The sequence below is a fragment of the Volvox carteri genome (genome assembly GCF_000143455.1).
Source record: "Volvox carteri f. nagariensis unplaced genomic scaffold VOLCAscaffold_55, whole genome shotgun sequence".
NCBI classification, from domain to species: Eukaryota; Viridiplantae; Chlorophyta; class Chlorophyceae; order Chlamydomonadales; family Volvocaceae; genus Volvox; species Volvox carteri.
In genome coordinates, this window is record NW_003307598.1 from 867,253 (window position 1) to 884,442 (window position 17,190).

General features: G+C 52.9%; 2 protein-coding genes across 2 annotated transcripts; one reads left to right on the plus strand and one right to left on the minus strand.

Annotated features, from left to right (window-relative positions):
- Positions 1–2,051: 2,051 nt before the first annotated feature.
- VOLCADRAFT_83419 (uncharacterized protein) lies at positions 2,052–6,458 on the minus strand. The gene is made up of 8 exons (XM_002955876.1): positions 6,221–6,458; positions 6,024–6,098; positions 5,750–5,819; positions 5,004–5,201; positions 4,239–4,411; positions 3,366–3,509; positions 2,810–2,878; positions 2,052–2,306 (listed from the first exon to the last, which is right to left on the minus strand). Exons 1-8 carry the CDS (start codon positions 6,419–6,421, stop codon positions 2,184–2,186), a joined length of 1,053 nt encoding a protein of 350 aa, XP_002955922.1. The 5' UTR covers positions 6,422–6,458; the 3' UTR covers positions 2,052–2,183.
- A 734-nt stretch (positions 6,459–7,192) lies between these two features.
- VOLCADRAFT_106989 (uncharacterized protein) lies at positions 7,193–13,106 on the plus strand (the record flags this gene model as incomplete). Its single annotated transcript, XM_002955816.1, has 9 exons — positions 7,193–7,771; positions 7,896–8,025; positions 9,163–9,341; positions 9,868–9,977; positions 10,232–10,414; positions 11,107–11,194; positions 11,511–11,749; positions 12,386–12,649; positions 13,008–13,106. The coding sequence occupies exons 1-9, from the start codon at positions 7,408–7,410 to the stop codon at positions 13,104–13,106; spliced, it is 1,656 nt and encodes a 551-aa protein (XP_002955862.1). The 5' UTR covers positions 7,193–7,407.
- Between the last annotated feature and the right edge of the window lie 4,084 nt (positions 13,107–17,190).

Consider the following 17,190-nt stretch of genomic DNA (forward strand, 5'->3'; position numbering starts at 1 on the left):
AATGGTTGGAGCATCAAATAGGCGGGGGGTTGAAGAAAATTGTATACAAGAGCCCTACCGGGTATTAAATATGTACATTTTTTGCATTCTTGTTCAGTTTATGTGTTGTTTGTTTTCGTGGTTTGGGGTTTTTTGATTGAGCTTGCAAGCAAAGAGCATATGACGTGGCATGACCGCGGATTTCTGCTTGCCGCGTTGTCGGCGATTGGATTTTTCGACAAGTTGCACTTGTAAGACGAGGTAAACAGTTTTTTATGTTTGCAAATGTCGGTAAATTGGGTAAACGATACTTATGCAAGGTTCACGACGGTTGCTGCTTAGTTGGAAGGCAGTTGCGGAACGGTTTAGAGTCCTTTCTGCTGGAAGGCCATTGAAGCTGACTCCTCTCTAGTTTAATACCTCGAGAGCTCCTCTTCCTGGTTTTGCTATGTCAGGGTGCTCGCGATACAGCACGAATACCTGACGTTATGGAATGGTCAAAGCACATGCCAGAAGGCGCCTGCGAGACTGGCTGAAGGATAAGCTGGTAAGATAGCAAGGAGTGCAGGATGATACAGAATACATTCACCGCACCGGGGTATCTGGTAACCCTGGCCAAGATTCTGTGCCACGATGTGCAGCAAGTTCACCAAATTGGACAACGGGGCAACAGTACATGAGGCGCCCCGGGTCATTGTTATACCTCAGCTTGCCATTTCCCCCGGGCAGGACGGGTGCTGAGTAAGGTTCGGAGTGAAAAGCTGTAGGTGTCTGTCAACGGTGTTGGGTGGTGCTACTCAAGACAAAAAAAAAATTACCAGTGATAAATGAGTGGAACCTGCCACTGCCGCCCATCACTAACAAACCGGGAGCCTCAGCAGGCCAGCAGCTCGATCGGACACTTAAATACCAGGTGTCCTATCATACTACTTTCTGCAGGTGCAGTGTCCCGACAGACAAGCATAATACCGGGGGGAGACAAGAATGGCCAGCTGAGCTGTGCCGATATGATGGAAGACCATCCGATATGCAAGGCCAAGTATTAAGATAGGAAGGTCGGGTTACCAAAAGTCTGGAGCTGGAGACTTCACCCTAGTCGCTGATGGGTTGTGGTTGAAGGAGGCAAAGAGGTGCAGGTTCTTTCCCTGGTTTGGCTGTGCTTTGGCTTTTTAACACGCCCATCCTGGACTTTTACATCGCCTGTTTCTGGCACCCGTACATTCACCGGCTCAGGATACCCTGCTTTTTCCGTGTTTCGTTGCAGTAACAGAGGGCATTTAGGCCAGTGATGTCGGTGCGCCTTGGATCGACTAGCTGGACACTCAGTGCAAGCTTTACGGCCCACAGTGTTGTGTTGATGCACTCGACAACTCGCATACTGCTGTTGCTGCACAAGGCTGCATCAGGAACGAAATGGCAGCTGCGTACGTGCCGTCCTTTATCAACCTTTGCTTTTAGAGCACAGGACTGTAATTTCGCTCTCCATTACCCTGTAGCTTGCCATTATTATCGGAACGTGGGCATTTAGAATTTGTTGCTTATTTCGAGCTTAATAACTTTGCCCCATCAAGTACCAGCTCAAAGTGGTGGGCCTGGGTTGCAAGCTCGCGCCATCAACATTTTGCTGCTCATTGGCTGCGTTCTGCCTCTCCCACCTCCCACCATCACAACCACCATCACAACCACCTCCCATGGGACCTGGCCAGGTCCATGTCGACGGAACCCATCGGGGGCATCCGTATCCAGCTACTTAGGCTGTCTGTCTGTCTGACACTCTACATGCTCACTGGTGAGTGTGAAGCGTGTCCCTAACCACAGCGTTCCCGCTTCACACCCCTCGCCTCCCCTCCCCTCCCCTCCCACCTCCACCACATCGCATTACATCCTAGCTTCGCCCATTCGTCACCACTCCTACCTCCCCAACCCCAACCTCTCGCTCCACCTACCTATCCCCCCTGTCGGCTTCCATCCTTACCCCACCCTCGAGAGCACAACCCCACCCTTGTCGCGTTCCATTCTATCAGGTCATATGATGGCGTGACGTGGCGGCACCAGAAGTGGCGGCATGAAATCTTGGAATACGTGCATATTACATATTAGGGATATTGCATATAAGGGATGCAGATGAAGAGTTTATTTTCATTCCATTCATTAAGTCCCATCACAACACACGTCAACAAACAGATTGTTGTTGACGACCATCATCACATGAGCTTGGCTTTGGAGAAGTCCATCTCCGGGTGCGCCGCCATGAACTTTTTGAGCATCTCCTGCTTCTGCAGCTCTTCGCTGGTGGGCAAGCCCAGAGCCTTCTGGCGCTGGTCGAACTGCCGAGAGGTAAGGGAAACAAAAGTCCAGGACGACGAGAAAAAAGTGAGTTTTACGCAATCTTACGAGCAATTTCCATTAGTATCAACAGCTCAACTGCTTAGGGAATAGCGGAAAAAGTAGGACAAAAAGAACGGGGGACAACGAGAACTAGGAGAAGGCGGGTCAGTTTTTACGCAATTCTCCTTGCAGTTATCATTAGCTGCCGAGCGACGGGCAGGCAATCGTTCCCAAACAGGCAGCTGGAAGGCTGATTTTTTTTGGAGGAAAAAGGATCTGGGGGTTTGGCTGTGGCTGAGATGCCCCAGGGAAGGTTTGGTGGATAGGAAACAGCCTTGGTATTATTGCTATCCGGATTTAACATGAAGCTTCCTCCAGCACGGCATGCGTGCGAGAAGAAGAACCACGAACGAGTGAAGCTGATGTAAAGGGTAGACCGATACTCCCCGCCCCTGTCGCCCTGCGCAAGCTCCAAGGGAATGTGCTTTCGCATTGCACCCACCATCATCTTCTCCACGGTCTTCCGCGTTTCGGAATCCAGGTCGCTGAGCTTGCTGTTCTCCGGTTCCACCTGCGGGTGGTTGGGATGGAGGACATGTCCGTTGAGGTATCGGCAGAGTAGGTGCGGCAATTGTACGGCAATGAGCCTGGGCAATCGCACGCAGTTGCATGGTGTGGATATTGTTGCCGAAGGGCAGCCTTTCCAAAAACTTGCTGACATCCCTAAGCGCTACCTTTCCTGCTACTCCGGCACCCCAAATTCGCAAATTCGCATCTTCGCACTCTACCTCGTACATTTCTCTCAATAAGCAACAGTTCCCCATCCACGCCCCACGCAACCATGCACGTCATCCGTTCTCTCGACCACGTCGGCAAAGAAAAACCGTGTCTAGGTCTGCTCGCCTTTTTCTTGATCTCGTCCGTCTCCTTAACCCCCTACCCCACCCCCGCACGCGGCGCACTTCACACTATTTGGGCGCGTCTCCCTCCCCCCTCCCCCAACTCCCCATTCCCAGTCTCCCCACGCTCCCCATGTCCGGCCCCCGGGCCCCACCCACCTTTTGCGTGTCGATGACCGGCTCCCCCTTGACTACCGCCGCCCACCAGTGCATCCCCTCCGCCTTGGCCAGCGTCACCTCCACCACGTTGTCCACGATGTTCCACATGCTGTCATCCGCCTTGACCGGCTCAGTGAACTCGCCCTTCGAGTGGGGTGGGGGGCCGACCGGGGGGGATCATATGCAAGGGAACAAGGAATGTAGCTGCCGGTGCGGGCGTAACTGGGGCGAGACAGTAGGCCCCAAAGGGTTAACGCGGGTGAGATGAGGCCATGAAACAGTTAATTAATAACTATTTAAATATTAAAATATTTGAGATTTAGGGCCAGGTTAGGACTCACGGGGAAGTCCGGCCATGTGGATCTCCGGTGTGGTCCGAGGTGTCAGGATGAGGATGAGGATGTTGTTGTTGGGAGGTTGGGTTCTATGGAGTATTGGTATTGCTGGAATGTGCGTGAATTGTGTGTAATAATCATCTTAGGGTTGTGGGACGTGATGTGGGAAATGCTGGTGGTGGTACACAAATAATTTCACCGTTACAGGCCCCACTAGTCACCAGCGACGTGGTGGATTTTGCCAGTGTATGGGGAGTGTACCAAGGTGACGTGGGATGCGGACATGACCCGGTATGCGCCACGAGGTCAAAAGCGTATGTCGTACTGGTGTACGGAAAGCCAAGCAGGCCTTGACGCGTGGCGAGGAGGGACGTTCCACATAGTCCTTCTTTAACCACCGCCTGCCGGATCTACTTGTCTTTCCCTCCCATAACAACTGACAACAACAACAACAAGAACTCCTATTACACATATAATGTTATACAGGCAAAAAACTTATAACCTCCCCCCAAACACACACGCGCATGCAACCACTCACCTCCAGGATGGCAGGCTGGCCCTTGAGCCCCACTTTGAAGTGCGACTTGGTGATGACCACATCCAGCATCCGGCCCTTGGTGGCCTTGGGAACCGGAACACTGACGGTCACCTCGCTCAGGGTCTGGGCCCAGCTGTAGCGGTCCAGATCGGCACCGCGACCAGAGTTGGGCTCTGTAGGGTCGGACAGCGGAGTGGGGAGTGGAGGGGGGAGCGGAGTGGAGGCAGCGGAGAGGGCTCAGGGGGCCCCAGTGAGCAGGAAATGGAGAATGTGGGAACATAGCTGTTATTTGTAGAAGCAAAAAATGTGTGAGCTATAATTTTTGAAGCAAAAAAATGTGCGACTTGTGGGGAAGACGAAGCACGAGGTGGGGAGATTAATTCGTAAAAATGGAAGAAGTGTGAGCAGGGTGAGAGTTACAAGGAGAAGTCACGGAAGGCGTCGAAATGTGCGCGTGTGTGTGGAGAAGCTGCAGCGAATGTGCCTAACCCTGGTGTCCTCGATGACGTGGACCAACGCACTTGAAAGCATCGACACCATGCAAATCACCATACAGACCTGCACTTCCACCTTCTAACTCGTGATTAAGAAACGTGGGACAACTTTGCTGCAGCACAAAACGGTCACCGAATCTTTCTGCTGCTGGAGCTGCGTGTGGTTGGTGTTTGGGTAGTGCGGCAGCAGCTTTCCAAGTTAAACAAGTTGTTTGTTTATTCACCCTTCCCCTTACGTTCCACACGCAGGTGTGTGCCTGTGACCACTCACTTAAGCCCTTCGAGCTTTCCGGGTCCCCATCCTTCTCCTCGCCGCCCTCCACCGCGGGGGCAGCCGCCGTCGGCGACCCAACATCCGCCGGAGCGGCAGCTTCCGCTGAGGCCGCCACCGCCGCCGGCTCAGACGACGACTCTGTCGCCGCCGCTGCCGTCGCCAACGGCTGCTCCTGCGTTGCCGCCGGGGCTGCCTCTGAGGAGACATTGTACGGCAAGCCGTACAAAGGATTAGTAAATGCCAGGATAACGGTGCGATATGCAACATGCAACGTAGCAGCTGCGAGCAGGTCTCTGCCGCTCTGCAGTCTTCATGGGGGGGAAGCAGCGCACTTCCATACGGCAGGAGAGGCATTTGGACCGAGTAGAGGGATGTGGAGAGGCGGGTGGTCAGAAGAGGGATAGCTAGCATGGTGAGGGGGGTTTGTGATGAACACTCCTGATGAGACAAATGTATGTGTGTATGTGTGCTACACATCGGTTGCGTTACCCAGAGGGGTGTAACGAGTGCTCATACGAGCCAAATATATCCCCGCCCTCGCCTCCGGGGGAGTTGATCATCAAAACGCCATACGCCGGGATTCAATTTTTCGCTCCCTAGGAGAGCGACCTTGGCAATCGCGTAGTCGGTAATACAGCGAGCCCCAGACCCCAAGGGAGATCGCGTGCGCAGAGCCGGGGAAAGGGAATGGAAAGCTCGAGGGAGGAAGAGCTTGATTTGAGTTAAGTGGGGGCGGTCCGGACCTGCGGCAGTAGGGTTCGCCTCCGGAGCGGCTGGGGTTGAGGGCTTGTTGTCGTCCGCAGTCGGTGCTGCCTGCGAAAGGGGATAGAATTATATGCAGGAGGAGGGGTTGGGTAGTGGAATGGAGAGGCGTTCATGATGCCATAATCCACGAAATATATGAGACGTGGGTACGTTGGGAAGTTTTAGCATATTTTAAGTATGGCTTTTAGGGGGATGTTGAGATGCCATCGCCCCAAGCTGTCGAAAGGTGGCCCGACCACGCGCAAAGCCTACCTTAGATTCCGCTGTTTTGGAACAAGCAAGGAAGCCTCCTTTCAAGCCAGCAACAGGTCCCGTCTCCCCAGCCACCTATGTTAGGCGCCAAACATCATGCAGGTCGGCCGTCGGCAGGTGACCAGACTGTCTGAGCTAACGACAATTCTCTTGCAAGACGCTACGTGACGCCTGTCAGTTGGATCTGCCGACCGCACCTCCTTGAAAGCTTCGAGAAGTCTCCGCTTGGGTTCATCGCCCTTGAAAAAGTTCGATTTCCGTTTAAGGAAATCCAGCACGGTCACAAGAAACTTTTGCGCGTCCCCTTCGTGCTTGATCAACATATCACCCAGCTGTTTGTCGCCCTCCGCGGGGTCCCATTTATCCGTAACATCCTCAATGACACAGTGAGAAGGCATCTTTTAGATCACTTTCGTAATGAATTGTGTGACCCTTGCGCACTGGTGGTGTTGTATCAAACCCCGAAACGCTAAACACCTCCGCAGGCTATGCTGTACATGGTCATCCCGTACTGAAGAGTAACAGTCCCGGTCTCCCGGACATGGTTGTTTGTAAGTAGTTTTCTCGATGGCTGTGGAATGGAAACATTGCGGTGGTCGAAATGTTTACGAAAAAGCCGCATCGCGTTCCAACGTTCTGCACCGTTGTTTGCCAATGCGCTTAAGCCCCCAATGCAGATATGCTAAGGCATCACAGTTATACATGCCGCACACCCGCCAAGCTTAAAGTAAAGACAAGGGACAACGCACGCTTTACAATAGGCACTGCAGGAGTGCTGAAAGCCTCTGTTCATGTTCAGGCTGAGTAGCTAAGGATGCCGTAAACGACTTAAATGCTATGCATGAAACGAAGAAATCTGTCCGCAATCGCTTGATAGGGCTTCCATGATGGACTTGGTTTTCTACACGTTGGTCGTGAACGTCTTCTCACAGTGATGGTCCTACGCACATAATCTTTTAACAATCAGGTGAACATAAGATAGCGACACAGTAAGCTACGGCTAAGGGCATCGGCGAAGTGGCAAGAGCAAAGCTACCTTTACCTTGCTGGGTCACCATGGGTCACTCTGCGCGCCAAAACAAGCAGTTGCACTCATTTTGAACTTGTAAGTGCCAAAGATATATGTGTAACAGGTGCATCGCATGAGGCTATGTTCTGATTTTTCACCGATTTTGTACGATGAAATCTCGGTTCGTCGCTCTTTTCCTACGGCTATAAGCTACTCGTCCTGCTCTACCCCACTTTGTGAAGGTGTCCTTCATCTTGTTCTTGCCTGTGGTGATCGTATTGACAAAGCTAGGGGGCTACAGTTCCGCTAGCAATCACTTCCGGAAGGAAGCTTCTTTGGTTGCTTCACGAGTCTTGCGACCAAACAGCGTCAGAGATGGCTACAATCCTTAAGGCGCAGGGCTTGCGTGCTGGGCTGCCTACGCGGCGTCCTACTCCAGCTCCATCACCTTTGTTGCGGACAGCGACTACGCCGGTTCTGCGCAGCGGCATCAGCATGACGGCGCTTCCTGTACACAACCGTGTGATCCAGAAAACGGTGGCTCTCGGACGGCGTTCCTTGAGTGTGACCGCTTCCGCAGCAACTCCCTCGTCGCCCGCGCCCGCAAAGCCCGCGTTTAAGTGGGGCGCTAACATGAAAGACTTGGGCATTTGCGTCGGTATTGCTACCCTATTGTGGTTTATCCCACCTCCGGCTGGTGTGACGGCCAAGGCGTGGCACTTGCTGGCGGTCTTCATCGGTAAGTGCGCGGTTGTTCAGATGAGTCTTGCATTAAGCTTGGGCTTTGTTTTCCGTTTAATCTCGGTGACGTATTTAAATTCTTTTGTTTTACTAAGTTCGTTGAGGCTTCTCCGCGTTTGCAGGAACGATTGTGGGCATTATTACCACGCCTCTGCCGCTTGGCGCCGTTGCCGTGTTGGGCCTCGGCGCTGCAATGATTACTAAGGTCCTGACGTTTGCGGAGGCTTTCAGTGCTTTCGCTTCGGAGATCCCGTAAGTTCCGATGTTCACCGCGTTGACTCTTTGCGTGGCGTTAAATAGTAAGGCGCTACTTTAGTACCACAACTTGTGACATTTTAAACGTCCATATGGATCGCATTTACCCAATCCTACCTGCTGTTTTGTCCAGCGCTTAAAGTCGACAATCCTCGACTTCACCTGATTCGGACATTAAACCACAGTAGCGACCCGCAAACGACCCTTACAGACTGAAAGCTACGAGCGATGTATTTTGCTCCTGTTGTTGCTGCTGTGTCTTCTAACCGTTGTTTTAGCGTCATCAGCCGCGCAGTAGTTTCAGCGACTACGTTCATCTAACAGGACTCTGTATTTGTGTTGATGAGCCACCTGGAGCTGTGTCGCCCGAGGCCTTTTTTCCACAGCTGAAGCTTAGGGCTTTGGACTGTTATCGCAGTCGTTGCCGCTACTGGATGAAAACCTAAGTCTCTCTTCTCCTCCCTCTCCCTTAATGCTGTCGCAGAATTAAAAGTGAAAAGGTTACGGTTAGAAACAATCACACATGGTTATAAAACCAGTGCGATAGGGGGAAGTTGATTTCCGGCAGGCGGGTCTACGGCCGTGTAGGTTTCGCTCGTCCCCCGTCGTTGCCCGGCTTACCCGGAAAGATCCCATACACACAAACTTACATGCATACGGGCCCGGACCGTTTTGTAACAAACATACAGGCATACATACAGGTAGACATGCACATTCGCATCCTGTACTTCGTTGCTGAACTGCACACCTCCGTTTCCCAGTAATGGGAAACAAATCGCCCATTCATTCGGTCGGTTTATCATTATCAGTGGCAGAGTAAACGGCTGTCTTTCCCCCTGCCACTGCATGGCCCCCCGCACTGTATGCCAATTCTCTCCCCCCCTTATCCGTCACTGCCGCTATAGCCACCGCCACCGCCACCACCGCACCTTTGAAGGGCTTTCTGTTGACCTTACCTCACGACAAATAATGCCCCGTTTGTGACAAATTTCACGAGACGGTGTACCCTCTTGCAGATGAACGAGAGCACAATCATATCACGAGTCAGCACCTTTTTATGTCCCGTTGCCTCATCCCTTATTTCCTTCTCCTCCCTCTTCCCCGTCCCCCATTCACACCCTTTTTGCTGTTTAGGTGGCTGATCGCCATTGCCTACTTCCTGGCCGGCGGCTTCATCAAGTCCGGTCTGGGTAACCGCATTGCCTACGCCATTGTGGGCGCTCTGGGCAAGACCACGCTTGGTCTGACCTACGCGCTTGTGTTTGCGGAGGCCCTGCTTTCCCCCGCCATCCCCTCCGTGGCGGCTAGGGCAGGTAAACGGGGGAAGGGGGGTTCAGACGAGCCACTGGCGAATGAAGCAGTATCCTGAGTTAACTGATAGTTTAGGAGGGGTTATTTCGGTTGGCTGAGGTGGGGAAGCGGGGCGGGGTAGATAGGTACGAGGGCTGCGTTTTGCCCGAATAAGACAGATGTCGGAAAGGTATAGCGCTGTTGACGGTCGCATATCGATGACCCGGAGAAGGGAACCGCGAGTTAGGGGGGTTGGGTTGGTTGCGGGTGAGGAATCCGGGTTGTGTGGATTAGTGTGTCGGCGAGGATCAGGAGTAGGGGGGAGGGAGGATGAACGAAATGTGCGAGGACAGTGGAACAATGTATGTATGTATGTATTTAGGACGTATGCTTCCATAGGAGCGGCCAGCGGGGGGGGTGGAGTATAAAGGCAACAACCAGACTTCGAGCAGGGTGTTAGTTTTAGTAATATCTTAACAAGGATAAAGCATATAAGTATAATAAATGTATTACCCGCGGCTCACGGATACTCACATCGGTTCTCTGCAGGCGGTATCTTCTTCCCGCTTGCCAAGGCGCTGTGTCTGGCGTGCGGCTCCGACCCGGAGAAGGGCACCGCCAAGAAGATGGGCGCCTACGTCATGAAGACCTGCTTCCAGGTGGGTGTGTTGGTGTGTGTCTGGGTTTTAAGTTTGGGGCTCCAACAGATGGGGCGTGAGACAGGAATGGATGAATGTGTTTCGGTGGGTCGTCGTGTTGTTGGAATGTGATGAGGGACCCCCTTCTGTCCCCTCTCGCCCCCTCCACTGTGTTGCCGCCGCGTATCCGTCGCTTGCCCTGTCCCTCCTCCCTGTCTTCAACTCTCTCTCTCTCTCCCTCCCCCATCTCGCCGCGGCGAACCCCGCCCTCACAGACGACCTGCGTCTCCTCGGCCATGTTCATCACCGCCATGGCCGCCAACCCACTGGCCGTCAACCTGGCTGCGGCCGCCGGCATCAACATCTCCTGGGGTACCTGGGCTCTGGCGGGTCTGGTGCCCGGACTGGTGGCCCTGATTGCCGTACCGCTCATCCTGTACGTGCTGTATCCACCAGAGGTGGGTTTGGGGGAGAGCGGGTGACGCGCGCCCGTGTGTGTGTGTAGACAGTTGGAGTTTTTGTTAACTGGGAGCCTCACGACGAGTGGGTGCACGAATAACTGTATCGATGTGAGCTCTCAACCTCACATAGCGATGTGTAATAAGCCTTTTCCGTTGGGAGTCAGTTGTGGACATAGCTTGTAGTAACCCGAGATATTCGCAACAGAAGCCTGTGAAGTGATATCGAGAGCCTGTGAAAAGTTGCCGTGCTGTAGTGGAGGTGCGTGACTGCCTGGTGGTGGGCAACTACAGCTCTAAAAGTAGCTAATGAGGGTCGTACAAAAACCTAAACTAGATTGGCCTTCAAAAATACTTGTGGGTTAGTGGGTTAGTGGTTGTTGGAAGATGTGATGCACTTGCGCGGGTAGTTGACATGGACATGCGCGTGTATCGCGCCGGTGCTGATTTGAGGTAGATTCTGAGGTAGAAGGAAATGGAGGAATGGGGGAATAAACGATGAAAGTAAACTGGTGTATGGGGAGAGAGGGGTGCAGAGGGGCTTCTACGTGCGCGTGTGTGTGCGTGTGTGTGCACATGACTGTGCGTGTACCTTACAACACTGCCTTACGGACAGCGTCTACTCAGTAACCATGCGCAATGCCGATGTAATGCGGTAACACAGTTCTGCGGCTCTCGTGCATGTCGTACAGGTCAAGGACACCCCGGACGCTCCGGCTGCTGCGGCCAAGGAGCTTGCCAAACTGGGCCCTATGAGCACCAACGAGAAGATCACCGCAGGTGTGGGCCCTATGCACAGCAGCTTTGGAGATTACGTTTTTTTAGAGGAGGGGGATATTTGTGAAAAGTATTATACAGAATTTGAGTGCATTGCACTGGTTTGTACTGCACTGTGTACATACATACCTACATATACGTATGCATACACACCTCCTCACCATTAAACATATTCAAAAACCCAACCTACTCTCTCACACCCACACACCCACACAATCGTCCCCGACATGTTCACACGCCCCCCACACGGCCCCCCTCCCACAACACGTACATACACACATACATCCGTTCGTACACACGTACATACATACGTACGCAGGTGCGTTCGCCATCACGGTGGCTCTTTGGATCTTTGGCGGCTCGCTGGGCATCAACGCCGTGGCGGCGGCTATCGTGGGTCTGTTCATCCTGCTGGTGACTAACGTCACCAACTGGAAGGAGTGCCTCAACAACAACGCCGCGTGGGACACCCTCACCTGGTTCGCGGCCCTCATTGCCATGGCGGCAGCGCTCAACAAGTACGGCTTCATCCCGTGGCTGTCCAACAGCGTCGTTCAGGTGAGTGTTTGTGTGTGTGCGTGTTGAGGGGATTTTGTCTTGGCTGTTGGGAATGCGGGGCGGAGGGGGAGGGGTGATCATGGGACAGGCTAGGGGGAGGGCAGGGGACAGCAGGAGGCAGTCGGCAGGACGCTGTGTTTGGCAATCTAGTGATCTGGTGATATAGTATCCTTAGGATCTGCCGAGGAAAGTATTAAAGAGTTGCTTTTCTTCAGATGCTTTTATTGAAAAATTAATAAAATAATTTTAATTAAATGAGCCATTCTTCGAGTAAAACTATAAGTTTATGACCACCCGGAAGGTTGGGCAAGGGCCCCTTTTGAGCGCCCGCTGATGTGCGGGCCCAAAAGCAGTGTTCCGATGATCTGTCCCGGATCAGTCCCTTTTTTTGCAGTTGGGTAACTTGTGCAGCTCCAGAAGGTGGTGTAAAACCACACATACATTCAGACAGACACACAGCGAACCCTAGTCCCTTACTCTTGACACGGAGAGAGGGGAAGCAAACCTCGTGGCGATGTTGGCGAGGAGGGTGTAGCTCTGGACTCGTGTGGACAGGCTTCTTTTTTTCTTCCTTGACCTTCTCCCTCACAAGCTGCATCTTTTCCTTGCACCGTGAAACGCCGCCACCGGCTTCAGGTCGTGGGCGGTCTGGGCCTGGGCTGGCAGGGCGCCTTCGGCATCGTGGTGGCGCTGTACTTCTACAGCCATTACTTCTTCGCCTCCGGCGCCGCGCACATTGGCGCCATGTACACCGCCTTCCTGGCTGTCGCCACCGCTTGCGGCACCCCCCCCATGCTTGCGGCCATTGCCCTCGGCCAGCTGTCCAACCTCATGGGCTGCCTGACCACGTACGGCATTGGCTCGGCGCCGCCGTACTTCGGTGCCGGCTACGTTCCGCAGGTACGTGCACATTGTGTGCGTGTCTTAGGGTTTTCTGTCTTTTTTTAGACGTAAGGACAGGTTATTAGCTTCGTTTGAAGATTAGTTTTATATCTGGGGTTTTGGAGGGTTATTTACCGGTTCCGGATAGGAGGGGGGAATGGGGATTCGGAATTTATGCATTTCGTGTTACACTGAATTTCCAGTTCGCGCATGCTTGAAACCCATTTAGCCGATCTTGCCGTCCTTGCCTCCGTCTCGTCCTCTTTTACCCTAACCTCTCTACTCCTCTAATTCCTCCCTACATCCCGCTTCCTGTAATTGCCTCCTATTGCACTTACCTCTCCCTCCCTCCACCCTCCCTCCCTCCTTTTTCCAGTCCGACTGGCTCCGTCTGGGCGCCATTTTGTCTGTGTTCTATCTGGCCGTGTGGCTGGGCATTGGCGGCGCCTGGTGGAAGGTGATTGGCCTGTGGTAATGACAAGAGCCATTTTACAAGTACCCAAGGCGCCGTCCTGACAGCCGGAGGAAGGCGTTATCGCAATCTCCCATGGGGTCCGGAGACATCATCGTCGCTGGCTTTCACCTCGTTCCACCTCTCGTCCGTTTCTGGTACATGATATAAGTAGAGCGAATCTCGGCCTGGTTTTGTCTGAAAGCTTGTATGTGTGATGTGCGGTGTTGATGAGTTGTGTTTTGGGGGTTGATGATTTGAGCAGACATGGCACAACCGGTGACATGGGATCTAGGAATGCGAGGGGGAATGTGTATCGGGGCACATGCGACTCACGAGGTTTGAGGAAAGTTTGGGAATTTGCGCTGGGGTATTGTCGCTGGGGTTTGGGGAATGTAGGTCAAGGGGAAGAGGAGACCATGGTTTTGTAGAGGTGGTGGGGTTACGGGGCAAGCTGGCCAAATTGGAATGCATGCCGCGTCGCTTTGGCGGCTTTCCGTAGTGCGCCGCTTCTGCTCTAATAATTCCGCCACAGAAATTGCTCTTGAGCGACTTGACTGTTTTGTGAAAACATTTTTGCCAGCAGTTCATGAATGTTTGTAGTGTTCACTTCGCGGTGCGTTTGAGCGGGCTGTTACGGGCGTAGTTTCGCGTGCTGGAGTAAAGTTTCGCGTTTTCTGGAGTGTGAGCTATGATGAAATCTGAGATGTTTGTCGGAGTTTGGAAAGCACATCGGTAGTTTTTGGTTGCATACCGTCCGCGACACCTGGCCCAGACGAGGTGCCGCCCTGGAGCGATGCTAACCGATTTCTTGCCAGCGCGCTGCTCGCAATTCCAGCACAACCGTCTTTTTCTCTTAAACAACAGCAATTTGGTAGGGTTGACGAACGTGAAAGAAACTCGACCCGAACAAAGTCGAGTTTGTCATGTCAACGGTATAGCATTCCTTCAAGCCACAAAGAACACAGTAGTTCAAATAGTAATAATAGTAATGCTCTTATTATAGGAACAAGTATTTGCTCCGTTCTTGTATGTGCGATAGCGACAGCGACGTGCGGCATTCCAGCCTGCAATATGTGAGACAGAAAAGATGATAAATGCCTTATTGCTACTGGTGAACTTTGTAAAAATGAAAGCAAAACTGTCCAATGTCTTTCTGTACGGCGACCCTCAACACCACTGCATGACCTGCCAAGGGCTGCAGACACCTCACTGACACTGACAACCCTCCTAGCCCAGGCCTGTTCTTCTTTCCCATTGGCTCCCATCATCGCAGTGTGCCCAAACAAAACTCCATCCCTTCCGCCGCCATTGCCGCCATCACCATCCCCGCCATCGCCACCACCTGCCATCGTCACCCCTGCCACCATCATCATCACCACCGTCGCCATTGCCACTGTTGCCATCCCCACCGTCACCATTGCAACCGTCACCATCCCTGACGTCACCATCCTCACTGCTGCCATTGCCGCGTCGCATCCCTGCCATCACAATTGCCACCGTCGCCATCCCTGCCATCACCATTGCCACTGTCGTCATCCCTGCCATCGCCACTGCCGCCATCGCCATCCCTGCCGTCGCCATTCCTGGCGACGGCGGGATCAATGGCGATGGCAGGGATGGCGACAGTGGCAATGGCGGCAGTGGGGATGGCGACGGTGGCAATAGCGACGGGGGGGATGGCGACGGTGGCAATGGTGATGCCATCGCCATTACTGCTGTCGCCATCTCCACCGTCACGATTGCTGCCGTCGCCAACAATTAAGAACCCCTGGTGTGCTTCTCCGCTAGTTGAAAATTAATTACAAGCTTGATGGCTGTTTTAGCATGCCGCGCGTTTGTGTGCCTCTGCAGGTTGTGTGTGTGAATTTTCTGTAGACGTCCAGTCAAAAAAACGGGGGAGCCACCGGCTAAATGCTTTAAACACGACAGGGACCCTGGGGAATTCGTGTGGGCGCAAATGATGCATATGCTATATAACACTGAGGTCGCCGGCCCAGTGTGGCTGTTTTGTCCTCCGGGGTGTGAAAGAAGGGAGACATGTGTGGCGCGCCATCCCTCCCTCCCTCCATCCTTTCACCCTACCCCCACAATCCCCTCCCACCACCCCCCACCCTCCACAATACCTTTTCTCACTCTTATTCCACCCTCCCTAAGTCATCCTCCCTTCAACTCCCATCTGCCCTCCCTTCTGCCCTTCTGTGCCTTCTCCTCTGCTGTCCCCTGCTCTCCCTTGCCCTTCCCTCCGTCTTTTGTGTTTGATATGTGTGTGCCCTCTGCCCATGTGCTCATGTGTTCACGGACACACCCCTGCGCCGCCCCGTGCAGCGCCGTCCTCCCCCGCGCCGCCCAGTGCAGCGCCGCCCTCCCCTGCGCCGCCCGTACAGAAAGACATTGGACAGTTTTGCTTTCATTTTTACAAAGTTCACCAGTAGCAATAAGGCATTTATCATCTTTTCTGTCTCACATATTGCAGGCTGGAATGCCGCACGTCGCTGTCGCTATCGCACATACAAGAACGGAGCAAATACTTGTTCCTATAATAAGAGCATTATTATTATTACTATTTGAACTACTGTGTTCTTTGTGGCTTGAAGGAATGCTATACCGTTGACATGACAAAGTCGACTTTGTTCGGGTCGAGTTTCCTTCACGTTCGTCAACCCTAACAAATTGCTGTTGTTTAAGGGAAAAAGACGGTTGTGCTGGAATTGCGAGCAGCGCGCTGGCAAGAAATCGGTTAGCATCGCTCCAGGGCGGCACCTCGTCTGGGCCAGGTGTCGCCGCGGGCGTGCTGGTTGGTTTTAAGGTCGTTCTGATGACCGCGGATTGAGTAGATTCGTTGGACGATGTCCAGATTGAAACCAATATGGTGGTCATGTATGTGACATGTAAGGCTGTGATATGCAAAAACTCAACACAAGAGTAATCTGTTCGATAAGCGTTATAAACCTGTACTCAAGACAGCCTCACACCTGTCAAACAGGGTTGGGTTGTAAGGGTCACTGAATTGAAGGACTCATGGCTAAAGAATATCATTGATAAAAACTAGAGTTTTTTAACCTCCGCTTGCAATCGTATGAATCAAATGTGGGAAGGCTATGGCTTCCGCTTTGGAGTGATGCCTGGAACTGCTCAAGGCACGAACACCTCTCCGCTGACGATAGCGTATACATTGTCAGCAGGACGGTTCCCAGAAAGGCAACAGCAGCACGTGTTGTGCTCCCCGACATCGAACATACCTTCCCCCATTTTAAGGACGCTACCCTTGCGGTACGCCTTAACCTCACCCTGTCGCTTCCTCCAATGAATGCGTCTACCTACGTATCATTCTCGTTTTTTGAGTGATCCTAGATCCAACCTTATCCTGGCATCCCTGGACCTGTGACTCCGCGGCGTCTGCATGTCGTTACACAGCTTTCACTTTACTACCGACATCTTCCGCCATTCCTGTACCCTCGCGCTGCTGTGATTACGCCATTACGCTTTCGCGTACCAGGCCATAAGTCTTTACCCGTCCTTCGCGACTCGGCTTTTGGCTGTTGGACCCAGCCAAACCACAGGATAGGTTTGGGTTACAGAGCACAGACATAGGCCCTAACAAATTTGGCATACCACCCGCGTCAGGATAATTGTCTGTTAGTTACCAGTACCGCACAAATGTGGGGTGGCGTCCGTATATATCGTACATATCGCAGCAGTGGCCGTACATTTTTTGCGGGTTGGTCCATTGATACCTTCAATTACTCACACTTACCTGGCCCAAATCGGCCGCGTCGCATCCCGTAGCGAGAGTCATGTCAGCGTCACATGATGGTGTGGGGTTTGATGATCATGTGTGTGTGAGTCACGCATGATGCTTCGTGTGTTCCCTTTGTCAACAGCATGCACACATGCCTCATGCAAGCCCACACATTGGCAGCTCTTTTCAAGTCGGCTGGCAGGAGGAGGTGTATATATTGGTGTGTAGTCGTAGCGGTTGGAAACTACTGACCAAGTCAAAGTCAACCAGTGACCGTCATGCGACACGCCTGACAGGCGCCAGACGCCACTGTTGACATCTCAGCTCCATGTTGGTCAAATCCAATGGTTGCAAGTGCTTTGGAAA

Bases quoted from the DNA above. Each gene is read 5' to 3' on its own strand.
- VOLCADRAFT_83419 (XM_002955876.1), bottom strand. From the start codon at position 6,421: ATGCCTTCTCACTGTGTCATTGAGGATGTTACGGATAAATGGGACCCC. The intron at 5,202-5,749 runs GTCCGGACCGCC...ATGTCTCCTCAG, and splicing joins GGCGAACCCTACTGCCGCAG to AGGCAGCCCCGGCGGCAACG. The intron at 2,879-3,365 runs GTGGGTGGGGCC...AACCACCCGCAG, and splicing joins CGGTCATCGACACGCAAAAG to GTGGAACCGGAGAACAGCAA.